Source organism: Orycteropus afer, unplaced genomic scaffold (genome assembly GCF_000298275.1).
Source record: "Orycteropus afer afer isolate SDZICR_OR568_19922 unplaced genomic scaffold, OryAfe1.0 scaffold00043, whole genome shotgun sequence".
Lineage (NCBI taxonomy): Eukaryota > Metazoa > Chordata > Mammalia > Tubulidentata > Orycteropodidae > Orycteropus > Orycteropus afer.
In genome coordinates, this window is record NW_006921630.1 from 10,644,765 (window position 1) to 10,657,949 (window position 13,185).

At 40.6% G+C, this 13,185-nt stretch overlaps 1 protein-coding gene across 1 annotated transcript in view; it reads right to left on the bottom strand.

Annotated features, from left to right (window-relative positions):
* The window catches only part of RGS8 (regulator of G protein signaling 8), a 28,835-nt gene extending 15,869 nt beyond the window's left edge, over window positions 1–12,966 (bottom strand). The window contains exons 1-3 of the mRNA XM_007937657.2: window positions 12,941–12,966; window positions 9,313–9,414; window positions 8,405–8,469 (exon numbers count right to left, since the gene is read on the bottom strand). Of these exons, the coding sequence (XP_007935848.1) occupies window positions 8,405–8,469; window positions 9,313–9,414; window positions 12,941–12,966 (193 nt within the window). The remainder of the gene's footprint in view (window positions 1–8,404; window positions 8,470–9,312; window positions 9,415–12,940) is intronic.
* Window positions 12,967–13,185: the final 219 nt, after the last annotated feature.

Sequence of the window (13,185 nt, forward strand, 5' to 3'; positions counted from 1 at the left end):
GAGGTTTATACAGGTAAGGAGTTTGCCTACAGCATGTGAAGGAACAGAATGGGTTTTGGAAACCTGTCCAGTTGTTTTCATTTGAACCTATTCAACAACCTTTTAATAGCCACCTACTACAGTCCACACACTCTATACAGGCTAAATGCATCCAAATTCCTGGGTGCCAGTAAAAACTGCAATATAGAGATAATGGCAAGAAGAGAAAAAAAAAATTCTTTTCCATTCATCTCTACTTCACATATCTCTTCCTCACCCTTATCCAGAAAGCACATCTGACGAATTTATTTTTGGCATTGACAACCATGGACACCCTCCACTATACCTGTTGCATGTGTGGAATCTGCAATACACAGATGATGTACCATTAAAAGGGCATGCTGCCTGCAAATTCTGGAAAGCTGCAATACAGTCTTTAGTGTGTTTCTGGGAGGGCCCAGGCTACTTGCCCCACTAGGATGCTCCAGATTCAGGAATTGACTAACTTGTGTTTTAAAGCAGCACGTCTCAAACTATACTGTGCATGAGCATGGCTGAGGGCTTGTGAAAACAGATTCCTAGGCCCCACACCCAGAGATTCTGATCAGTCGGTCTAAGACAAGACCAAGAATTTGCATTTCTCACAAGCTTCCAGAAGATGACAGGGACCACACTTTTGAGAGTTAAGGCTCTATTAATGTGCAGTTAAGTCATTTGGGGGCCTGTTAAATGCAGATTATGATTCAGCAGGTCCGGGGTAGAACCAATGATGCTGTATTTCTCACAAGCTTCCAGAAGATGCTGGTGCTGTCTTTCTTGATAACACTTTGAGTAGCACAGTTCTAGAACCTCCTGGCTTGGAGAGGGGTATAGGGAGGGCTGTGCAGCAAATGGAAGTCTGATAATTAAATGATATATTCTAGAGTTAAAACTATTTAGATGGATAATTTAGGGAATTTCATTAGCTGATAATTTAGGGAATTTCATTAGTTTGTTTGGAGTTTTCACTGGGTTGCTGTGTGACCAGGTCAAGTCATTAAATTTTTATATATCTCAACAGTTATCTCACAAGGGGCTAATTTTTGTTTTTAGTTAATAGGCAGAAAGATTGAGCAGAAAGTATAGTGAGTTCCCAAATAGTTCCTCTTCCTCCTGTCCACAGTTTTTCCTATTATTAACATCTTGCATTTGTGTGGTACATTTGTTAATTGATGAACAAATATTGATCGATTATTATTAACTGAAGTTCATAGTCTATATCAGGATTCCCTCTTTGGGTTGTGCAGTTCTATGGGTTTTAGCATATGCATTAGTTCATATGTCCACCATTATGTATCATCCAGAATAGTTTCATTACCCTAACAATGGCCCATGCCTACCTATTTATCTCCTTTCCCTGATATCTCTGGCAACCACTGATCTTTTTATTGTCTTCATAGTTTCACCTTTTCCAGAACATCATATAGTTGGAATCATACAATATGGAGCCTTTTAAGCCTGGATTCTGGTGTAGTGGATAAGGCATCTGGCTGCTAACCAGATCAGATGTTCAAACCCACCAGCTGCTCTGCAGAAGGAAGATGGGGCAATGTACTTCCGTAAAGATTTACAGCCTCGGAAACACAATGGGGGTTGCTATGAGTCAGAATCAATTCAATGGCAGTGTGCTTGGTTTGGTTTTTGGTTCTTACAGTTAGCAATATGCATTGAGGTTCCACTGTGTCTTTTCATGATTTGATAGCTCATTTCTTTTCATTAACTTGATAGCTCATTTCTTTTTTACTACTGAATAATATCCCACTATATGGATGTATCACAGTTTATCCATTTACCTATCGAAGGAGATCTTGGTTGCTGCCAATTTTGAGCAATTATGAATAAAACTGCTATTAACACATGTGTGCAAGTTTTTGTGTGGAAATAGTTTTCACTCATGTGGGTAAACACCTAGGAGTGTAATTGGTGGATCATATGATAAGTCTATGTTTAGCTTTGTAAGAACCAAAAAAACAAAACTACTGCCATTGAGTCAATTCAGACTCATAACAACCCACAGGGTTTTAAGGCTATAAATCTTTATGGAAGTAGATCACTCTATCTTCCTTCCACAGAGCAGCTGGTGGGTTTGAACTGCCAACCTTCTGGTTAGCAGCCAAATGCCTTAACCACTGCATACCAAAGCTCCTTTAGCTTTGTAAGAGAGGGGGCTAATTAAAAAAATAAAAAGAAAAGCTTCTCTATTGATCTCTTTTTCTCAGAGATGGATACTGATTCTGCAAAAGAACTTTTCAATGGAACAATTCCACATTTCCTGGGCTGGTGAAAACAGGTTAGCACAGTCTTTCTATGTTTCATGTAAGCAATAAAATTAGCACACTGGCCAAATAGATGTCCAGGGTAAGGTGTTCTGTCATTCAGGTATGGAATCAGGCTGTGAGAAGTAAGAGAAAGAGTGAAGGAACCCTGTCTACACCTTCACCTTCACACTGGGATGAATCTCTACGCATTCAGCTTTTATGTCCAATAAAGAAAGGAAAGAAGCAGGGAGGGAAGAAAAAGAAAGAGGGGAGAGTTAATTCAACGTTAAGCACTGAATGTCCCTTTAAAAGCTGGACAAATAGAAAGCCATATGTCTGAACCTTACAAAGAACACAAGTAGAGGATGAAAAATTTTGTGCCTGCCCTCCGGCATCCTGTCAGAAAAGATCTCCCACGTTCTGGGCGCCTTCCCTCTCCAGGCTAGGAGATGCAGAGGCAGAAGGCTTCTGGGTGTTGATACACACATACACATACACCCCCTCAGGGCACAGGACAAGCACAGCTCAGATACCAAGTCTAATTGCCCCTGGAGTGAACAGGGGAAATAAAAAAAGATGCCAAATTACCACACATTAGAAATCCTCCCCATCTAGTGAAGCTATCAGTAATTTCTTTTCTTTGTTTTCATTTATAAGTTAAAAAAAAAAAAAAAAACGCAGAAAGTGGTTATCTCCCAGACCTCTGAGAGCGGTGCTTTTTCAGCTTTGTGCTACATTTGTAAACAAATGTGATTAGAAAAAAAAAATTACTACAAACATTTGTACTCTGGGTTTTTTATTATTATTCTAAAGTTAAACAATAACTAAGTTGCTTTCTAGGTACTCTGCACAGTGGGACCCTGACAAAGAGGAGAGAAGGCTTATAACACAGAGGCTTCAGCTCTTCTGGATACTGGAGCCATTTCAGCTTTGGAGCAGTTTTACATAACCCTGCAGGCAGGTGTCCCTGAGTCAAATCCCCTCCATAGGTGATTGGCTATTGCCCAGCTGAGGTATTTGCTACAGATAGTACCCTAGAACAAGGAGGTAGAACTGGATCCAACCTCTGACATCACCTATTCCAAACCCTTCATTGTTTTCATGAAGAAACTAATTTTCTAAGAGACCAAGGGATGCCATCAAGGCCACGCAGCTATCTAGTAGCAGAGCTGGGTCAAAATCCAGAACACAAGTCTGACTCCCATCAATGCTCTTGATTATACAAAAGCATGTTCCCCCGAATAAATGGAAACAATACTTTAAACTGAAAGAGTCCTTCTGCTCTCAGATCAGTCAGGACTTCTAACAGTGACCAGATGGAATTTAAGAGGCGCACTGAATGTCAGAATTCTATTTGAAATCTTGAGCTCACCTAGCTCTGCAGTCAGCATACCACATTGTTTCTTGGGTTATCTGCATGCATATCTGTCTTCTTGGAAGGCTATGTTCTCCTCCAGAAACTGCCCTGTTCATTTTTGTGTTCCCTAACTACTTAGCATAGACTTGTCCATAATGAACACTCAGTAGATTTTCAAAAAATTTATGAGTTCCCAAAACACCCAGTAGGGATGGCATCGATGCTTTAGAGATTAAAAAAGGGAAATATATAATTAACTGAATTTTCTGAAACTAGAAAACATAGAAAGGACAGCTGCCTAGGTGAGGAGAATGACCAGAGGGTGGGTTATAGACTAAAACACTTTCCTCTAGAGCCCAGTCACTCAGTAGTTCTATTTTTAGGATATTTTGTTCTTTTAATTGGAAGCCCTGAACACTTATGACCATTGGTGTCCCTCCTAAGGGACTAGCACACATGCAGTCTTGTTGGAAAAGCTTAATCAGCCCTAATTGAGTCACAACATTAAGCCAAATTAATTAGACCTTTAGAAAGGTGTCAACACTGTTCACAGCATCCTGGGCTCAGACACCTCCATGGCTTTCCAAGGGGAGCAAGTCTTCAAATTCTAAAATCTTGAATTCAGCCAGTGACACCTGAATAAAGACCCTTTGCTCTCAGAGACATTCATGCCGTTGTCTCTTTATCTTCTTACTAAACAGAAATAAAAACATCAGACTCCACGAATGATCACAGAACTTCAAAGTTCAAAAAGCCTATTTCTGTAGCCATTTTACAAAGAAGTATTCTGGTGTCAGACTGTAACCCCTTAGCAGAATCTCCATCTCAGAGGAGCGTTAACTGCATTCCTGGAAACCGAAAGTATCCTTAACAGATGCAGAACCTACAGTCTTCAGATCTGAAAGTCACTGAATCCAACAAATGAAACAGAACCTCTTAAGTCTCCAAGTCTTGCCACTGTAGCAATCTAAATATACTCGAAGCTTCCAATCATTAATTTCATCACCATAAACTCTATCCCATAATGGCTTAATATTAATAGTTGGCAGAGAAATTTGCCACCTTGTTCTCAAAGCACATCAATTTTGCATTTGGCAAATAAAAGTATCATTTAAAAAATACCACCGTACCATTAAAAAGCACCTTTGAGGAGAGAACCCCAAATCATCTAAAGGCATCCTCTTATTAAGTTTCTCATACCCAGGTGACAGGTAGCAAGCAGGTATTTCTATTTCTTTTTTAAAAAGAAGAAACAGCCTCAGGGACTTGAACTGAGTCAGTCATAAGGCTGAAATAGAAACCCAAACTTCAAGATGACCTTGAATCAAATCCAGCAGGAAAGAAGGTGTAAATTGGTAGTGACACTTGTTTAGCCTTATGAGAATTCAGAAAAAAGAAGTCAGAATAGTCTAAAAAAAAAAAACACAGCATTACTGTCAAATACCAAATATTATCATAATGTATTATCTTGGCATGAGCTTGCTATTTGGGGTATAACCATATGTCATATATGCTATTTCTACGCGGCTTTATTTTCCTTCCTAAGTGTAATCCATAGAAAACTAAAATGACTATTTGTCTCACAAAATTACTTGCTATAATATGTGCTTATTCTTAGATTTTGCATTTCATTTCAAAATCAATTCAAAAGTATGTGTTTATTAGCTTATTAGGATCAGAGGTATAAACAGGGAGCTGCTCATCAAGTTACAATCAAAATCACTTCTAAAGGTATCTTCTGAAGACTGAGGGACTCCATTAAGATCACCCAGCTATCTAGCAGCAGAGTTGGATCAAAATCTAGAACACAGGTCTGACTCCATTCGATGCTCTTAATTATATAAAAATGGGCATCCTAATTAAGTGGGGACAATGAACTAAAAGCAGTCCTTCTGCTCCCAAGTTACTTAAGACTTCTAATATAGTGAACGTAGAATTTAAGAAGAACCCTGAACAGTGACATCACTAGGCTGTGGTGGGTGAGGACCATACCAGACAACACTGTCAGAGAGTAACACCAAAATGACTGTCTATAAAATTTTTGTACAGTGTTTCAGCAGAAATTTATTATGTTTTATAAAAAGATCTCTTTAGTCAGTTACAACAAAAAAAATAATTTTTGTAAGCCAGCTTACATGTACCAATATACCTACAAGGCTAAAACTCTATGCTAATTTACTTTTTGAAACTTCTAAAGTGCTTTCGTCAGAGCTGTCATTATTACCCAGTTATGTCGTTTTGTCTGCATGCTGTCAGCATACACTGTAGTTTTCATTGCTGCTGCTGTTTTTGTAGTAGCTGATTTTGTCAGAATTTCTGGTGTTTTAGCCACAACATTGTGGTAATGAGTATTTGTGAACTTATGTCAATAACTTTTTTGAGAACGTAGTAGTAATTAAAGGAAAAGAAAAAGAAAAAACGCTTCTGCTCATGTGCTAATAATGTTGTAATTAATAATGTTATAATTCAATGTGGAGTTTACAAAACAATTTTGTTGTTAGTATTCCTATAATCTAAGAAATATTTACATTTAAGCAATTTATAACTACATTTATCACATATTATTCTGTGATTAAAATTGATGATAAACATTACTAAGGACTCTGTGAAGGAGCTCTGGTGCTGCAGTGCCTAAGGCCTCTGCTAGCCAGAAGGTCTGGTATGGGAGGAGGTCCATGTTGGGAGCTGACACCATGAGTTACTGCACTGGGTGGTACCAACCCTAGTGATGCCACTGACCCTGAATGTCTATTTGAAATCTTCCTTTAACTTCCGAAGACCCTTCTCTCTTTCTCACCCCTGCTCTCCACACATATTTTATGCCACTAGGATTTCAAAGCCCAAAGAGTTTGGACTTATGTTCAGAAAAAAAGAAGAGCTGAAAAGTTTGGCTGCCATTAAAGTACACTCAACACACCACAATATGCACAACAATTATTTTTGTCTTTGTGGGGAAAATGGCAGAGAAGGGGGTAGCAAAAGTTGCATTCTAGTAAAATTTACACTCACCTAGACACTGAACGGTTGTAATGCAGATGGGGTAGTAAACCCTTAAAATAAAAAGCAATAAGAAAATTCAAAACCCAGCTTTGTTTGGTAGTTCCTCAAAAAGTTAAACATGGAATCACTACCATATGACCCAGTAATTCTACTCCTAGGATATCTACACAAAATAATTGAAAGCAGAGACTCAGGACAGATAATTGGACATTAGTGTTCATTGCTGCACTATCCACAAGAGACAAAAAGTGGGAACAGCCTAAATGTCTATCAATAGAGGACAAATAGTGGAACATATAGACAATGGAATATTCAGCCATAAAGAGAAATTAAGTTTTGATATATGCTACAACGCAAATAAACCTTGAAAACATTATGCTATGTGAAATAAGCCAAAAAAAGAAAAAAAAAGTATAATCTCATTTATATGAAATATCTAGAAAAGGCAACTGCATAGAGACAGAAGGTAGGTTAGAGGTTACCAGGGCCTGTGGGAAGAGGAGAACGAAAGTTATTGGTTAATGGGTACCGAGTTTCTATTGGAGATGATGAAAAAGTTTTGGAAACAAATAATGATGCTCCTTGCACAACACTGTAAATGTGATTAACACCTCTGGACTGGTCACTTGAAAACTGTTAAAATGGTAACTTTTATGGGCAATCTGGTGGCATAGTGCCGAAGGCATTTGACTGCTAACCAGAAGGCTGGTGGTTCAAACCCACCAGCTGCTCCTTGGAAGGAAGATTGAGCAATCTACTTCTGCAGCGATATCGCCCCGGAAACCCAAGGAAGGGTTACTATGAGTTGGGATCTACTCGATGGAAGTCAGTTTGGTTCTTTGGTTTTGGACCTCTGTAAAGATGTATTGCCTTGGAAACCCAAAAGGGGTCACTATGAATCAAAATTGACTCAATGACAGTGAGTTTGGTTTGGATTTTTGGTATATTTTACCACATACACACACACACACACACACACAAAAAAAAAAAAATCCCAGTCTTTCCTTACTCTGCCAATTCAAGCACTATGAACAGTAAGATACACTGAATATTCATCGGACTGATGAGTAACACAAAGCTGTCCAGAACTTGGGGGAGAGGTCACTTAGATTTATAAGCAACATCTGAGTTGGAACCTAGACTCTCTCACTCCCATGGAGGCCATCATGCCAAAGTCCTAAGCTAAATTCAATTTTGCTAAAACTGCTGACAATGTGAAGGCTTCGTGAGACCATACTTCGAACCCAGAGAGCAGAGAAGAATGTTCTCATCTCACTGCATTTAAATTCTGCTTTGTTTTTAAAAAATTATTATAAGTTTTTATTGTGCTTTGGGTGAAAGTTTACAGAGCAAATTGGTTTTCCATTGAACAATTCACACCCACACACATACACACACCTACACACACAAGAATTTTAAAGTCAAGAAAATCTCCTAGGAAGTGTAATGCACAAAGAGATGGAAAATAGGAGAGAAAAGGTTGGAATCTGGGGACTTCATTAGAGCATGAGTTAGTTATTAAGTAAGCAGCCCCACCTCTCAATTTTCTGTTATGTGAGAGAATAAATTTCCTTCCTGCTTAAACCAAACAAACAAATGAAAAAATTCCATTTTCTTATCTCTATATCCATGTAGGCTGGAGGCTCTGTGAGGGCAGGGACCAGAGCTGTCTGGGAACTCAGCACAGTATCTGGATCATGGTAGGTACTTGGTAAACATTTTACTAAGTGGATGGTTTGCTTAGACATGATATGACCTGAAATCTACTTACACTTATGGGAGAGAAGCACATCAAAAGAATCTGCCCACCTCGTAGCTTCTTCTGTGGATAGTCTCCTAGGAAGAAGAAATACCTCTCTTGAATATTTCTGAATTAACCTCCTCTCCCTCCGCCATTTCAAGATTTGCATAGGAGAACAATATGGAACATGTATTGAGGGGAGGAGGGAGTTAATTCCTACAATCCTGTCACTTTAAATTTGAACATTCTTACAAAACAAAACTAATGGAAAAACCTCAGATTAGAAGTCAGTGAATTTAGTGTAATGACTTTCAGTCCAAAGAACAAGCTAAGGGCATCATTTAAAAATGTCACAACAACAATGGAAAGAGACTGGTCTTAGGGTCAGAAAAGTCATGTTCAGCTCTGGTATCTTACTGTCACTTTCATTCCTTCACCTCTGAGATGGGGGATAATAATGCCCTTTACAGAGCTGCATGAGGGTGAGATGAGGTGACTTCTGTGACATCATTTAGTATCGTGCTTGCACAGAATAGGCGCTGAATCCCAATGATCTGAACCTGAGCATATTTTTAGAGCAGGTTTGAGTGTTTGTTTCCAAATTGAGAGCTCATATTGACATCTAAGTAGAACCCAGAAGTATCCTTCACCACTGGCAGCTTTACAAGAGAAGGCTGACAATAGTTTTCTTGAGAGGGAAAGGAGGCTTCTCATTCTGAGACTGGTAAAAGGAAAAGATTAAATTAAAGTTAGAAGATTTGACAAGTGAAAGAAGCATTCCTTTTGCTCACAAGTTCAGGGATAAAAAAAATGAGCTGCCAAGAGGTAGGAGTTTATTGTCATCCCTTGGCTTCCCTGTTCAGCAGCTCACAGGAGATGAAAGGGTTTATACAGCCCCGGCGTGGGCACCCAGGGATGCCGTGTGGCTCGGAACTCACTTGAGAGCGCGGTTAGGTTTGTCGGGAAGAATAGCTGTGAAATCACTACATGAATCTGATTTGTGAGATAGGCATCCCAGTCGAGTCCTCATCCCTTTGTTCCTGCAACCAAACACAGGGCAGAAGGAAGGGGGACTGTCATGACAATAGCCGTCAGCTCTATAAAGAACTCCTGGAGCTGCAGCAGCAGGAGCCAGCACTGTTCAGCACTGCCACCCTCCACCCCTCCCACCCCCTGCACCCTCCCTCTTGAGTCTGCCCTCCCCAGGGAACCCCTGAAGATTTCACCAACAAGAGGAGAAAAACCTAGAAGATCAAAGGATATACTCACTCACTATCCTGACTACCAGAATAGTAATAGGTACCCTACCCCTAGAGACTGAATGCTTTTTAAAGCTGACACAGCAAGTTGATGGTAAGTCAATGAAGGTCGTTAGCTTGGAAGGATTTCTAAATTAGGACTCTCTGTTGGGAAAGGAAATACAGTGATGACAAAATAACAATCCATATTTTTCTCCTTCCACTAGGAGGGCAAAGTAGCAGTAGCATCAGCAGCAGCTCCTAATGGCAAAGCCCCAGAGCGGTACCCGCACAGAGTAAGGGATGCTTGCATAATGCCAAGGTGCATGTCATGGAGTCTAAGAGCACAAACAAGCACGGAGCTTCAAGGCAAGTCAATTGTGCATCAGAGTCTCCCCTCTAATCCACCAAACCTGTTCATATGAGTGAATAGTCACCAGGGCTTTGAATTGATTCATTCTGGTTTGAGTCTCTGCTGGGAATTTGCATTTCTACCCCAGATACACTAAATCAGAATCTACATTTTTAATAAGATCCTCAGGTGATTCTTAAAGATCCCCAGATACATAAGATTCACCTGGGGATCTTTTTAAAATGTAGATTCTGGTTCAGTATATCTGGAGTAGAAAGGCAAATTCTTATCAGAGGGTCAAATGGGAACCGACCAGTTCAAATCCCTGAAGGATACAGACTAGCAAGGATTGAGGACTGCATGTAAAGGAAAGAGCAACTAATACAGTCAGGAATTAAGAACTGGTGCATCTTTCCACAGTTCTTACATTTGTTTAGCTAAGATCTCCTATTCCTATTAATATTTTGGGTTGATTATCTCAGTAAGGGAACTCTGGTAGCATAGTGCCTAAGGCATTTGACTGCTAACCAGAAGGCTGGCGGTTCAAACCCACCAGCCACTCCTTGGAAGGAAGAAGGGGCAATCTACTTCCGTAGTGATACTGCCTCGGAAACCCAAAGAGGGGTCGCTAGGAGTCGAGGCCGGCTCCACAGCACATAACAACAACAACAGCTCAGTAAAGGAGCTCTGGTGGTGTAGTGCATAAGGCATTTGACCGCTAACCAGAAGGCTGGCAGTTCAAACCCAGCAGCCACTCCACAAAAGGAAGATTGGACAATCTACTTTCGTAAAGATTTGCCACCTCGGAAACCCAAAGGGGGTCGCTATGAGTAGGAATCGACTCGATGGCAGTGAGTTTGGTACCTCAGTAAACATGTCTCAAATTTTAATATGCATGTTTAAATTTCTCAGTTTTTAACTTTTTCTAAGTACCCATATAATGACACTTATAATCAGGATACCAGGCACTTAACTAGTTTTCTGTTGTGGAGGATCCAATAAAAGATTATGGTAATGTCTCTCTCTGACCCTCAACATTAGCTCTCATTTACCTTTAACCTGGAGTTTCTGAGTGGTGCAAACAATTAATGTGCTTGGCTGCAAACCAAAACGTTGGTGGTCGAGTCAACTCAGAGGTGCCTCAGAAGAAAGACTTGCTGGTCTACTTCCAAACAATCACCACTGAAAACCCGACTAAGCACAGTTCTACTCTGACACACACAGGGTCACCATGAGTAAGAATTGACAGCAACTGGTGACCTTTAACCAAACCCAAAAACAAATTGCTGTTTGCCCTACACAGGTACATCCTACCTTTAACCAGGGGTCAACAAACTAGAACCTTTAGACCAAATCCAGCTGGATGCCTATTTATATAAATAAAGTTTTATGGAACACTGGCCACACTCATTTGTTTACATGTTGCCTAAGGCTGCTTTCCTGCTACCAGGTCAGGTCAGAGTTGAGCAGTTGCAACAAAGATGAGCATGGCCCTCAAAGCCAAAAATATTTACTCTCTGGCCCTTGACAGAAAAAGTTTATGGAAGCCTGACCTTTAAACATGGGAGCACCTAATGTGGAAGGCAAAGGTGAGTGGGAGGGGTTTGGAATAATCAGATCAAAACTTAAGAGTGACTTCTAAAAGAGGACTTCCACATGCACATTGACAACAATTTGCCAGGGAAATAGTCGGAAGAGATGACTTTCTCCATATTGAAAGGAAGCCTTTCCAGCCTGGCTTTTCTTTCCTCTTTTTTACAAATCCTAGAAAGAGGGCAGGGACCTCAGAAGTCATCCAATTCAATCCCTTCCATTTACTTCAAATGAGTTTTCATTCCCGACCCTGGTCATTATCTTTATCCATAGAAATCTTATCCAACCAATGTCCCTTGGGGTGCTATTACATTTATTGGGGAAGGACATTTGTATCCCATTGCCCATCTCCGAAGAGACTTTTTGGGTTAGAACACCACGTTCCCAGCAATATCCCCTCTCCTGCAGAAAACTGGCCCTGCACTTTTGTGCCACTGCCTCTCATCGAAGCCAGGCAGCCATCTATTTCATGCATTTCAAAACATTGGCTCCAGCTGAACTCTTTCCTGAGCAAGTGAACATCTTATGTGTCCACACGCTCTTACAAATCACAGGGTGCTCCAACACCTGGCTCTGCAAGCTACTGATTGAGGGCCCTCAAATCACCACATTCTGGGAACTCAAGTCAAGGTCCTGTTCAGGCTGCACCACAGGCCAGAACCCAACTTTCAGCAAGTTAATTCATTACTCAGTGCTTCAGGATCACCAGTCATAAAACAGTCAGGTCACTGCCCCCAAATAGCAATTAAGAGGACTCTTAAAAAACTGTAAATCCATGCAAGCTATTTAACAAGGTTTAGTAGGGGCCAGTATAAAGGGTGTGTTACCAAGACAACTCTGATTCCCTCGTATAGTCTGCCAACATTTTTTAACAAAATATGGTTTGGGACAAAATGTTTTATATTTTTCATCTTGTATAGCTGAGATGTGAGTTATAAACTTGTTAATTAGATCTGAAATAATAGGAGACGCAGCAATAGTCAAAGGTCAAGGTTACATTTTTTTAAACTAGGCTTGCCCTCATCTTTGATCTCTTTATAACCCCTGTCCCAGTAAACTTATAGAGGTCCCTAAATGGTTTAATACAAGCTCATGCACAGTCCCTTGTCCCACCCCATGAGTCGTAGCCAAGATGTCTCGCCATCCCTCCAGCTGCATGGGAAGGCTAGGAGCTAAGGCAGTTCCTGCTTGCAAGCCCATAACTGCACGAAGCACGCAGGTAAGAACAGCACAGTCCACAAAGGAGGCTGAGGGGAAAGATACAAATGGATCACCCATAGAATTAAAAGGCTTGTCCAATTTCAGGCAGCAAGGGAGGCAGGAAGGTGGAGGAAAAGGAGAGGGGTAGGGGCAAAAAAAAAAAACAGGTTATTGATCAGTTACCTCCGTGGCATCAGTAAGGCAGCCATACAGGCATCCGCTTATGGTTAACCCTTTGGCTGGCTTGCAGGGCCGTCAGGGCAGAAGATAAGACTGCGGGGCAGAGGGATTTACCCTTTCACGTCCTCTCACCTAAAATCAAAGAATCTGCTGTAAGAGGGGGACCACCCTCTCTTATCTGCCTGCACTAAATATCTTCTCAGATGGCTTTCTGCCAGACAAACATCACATATACACACCCATTCCCT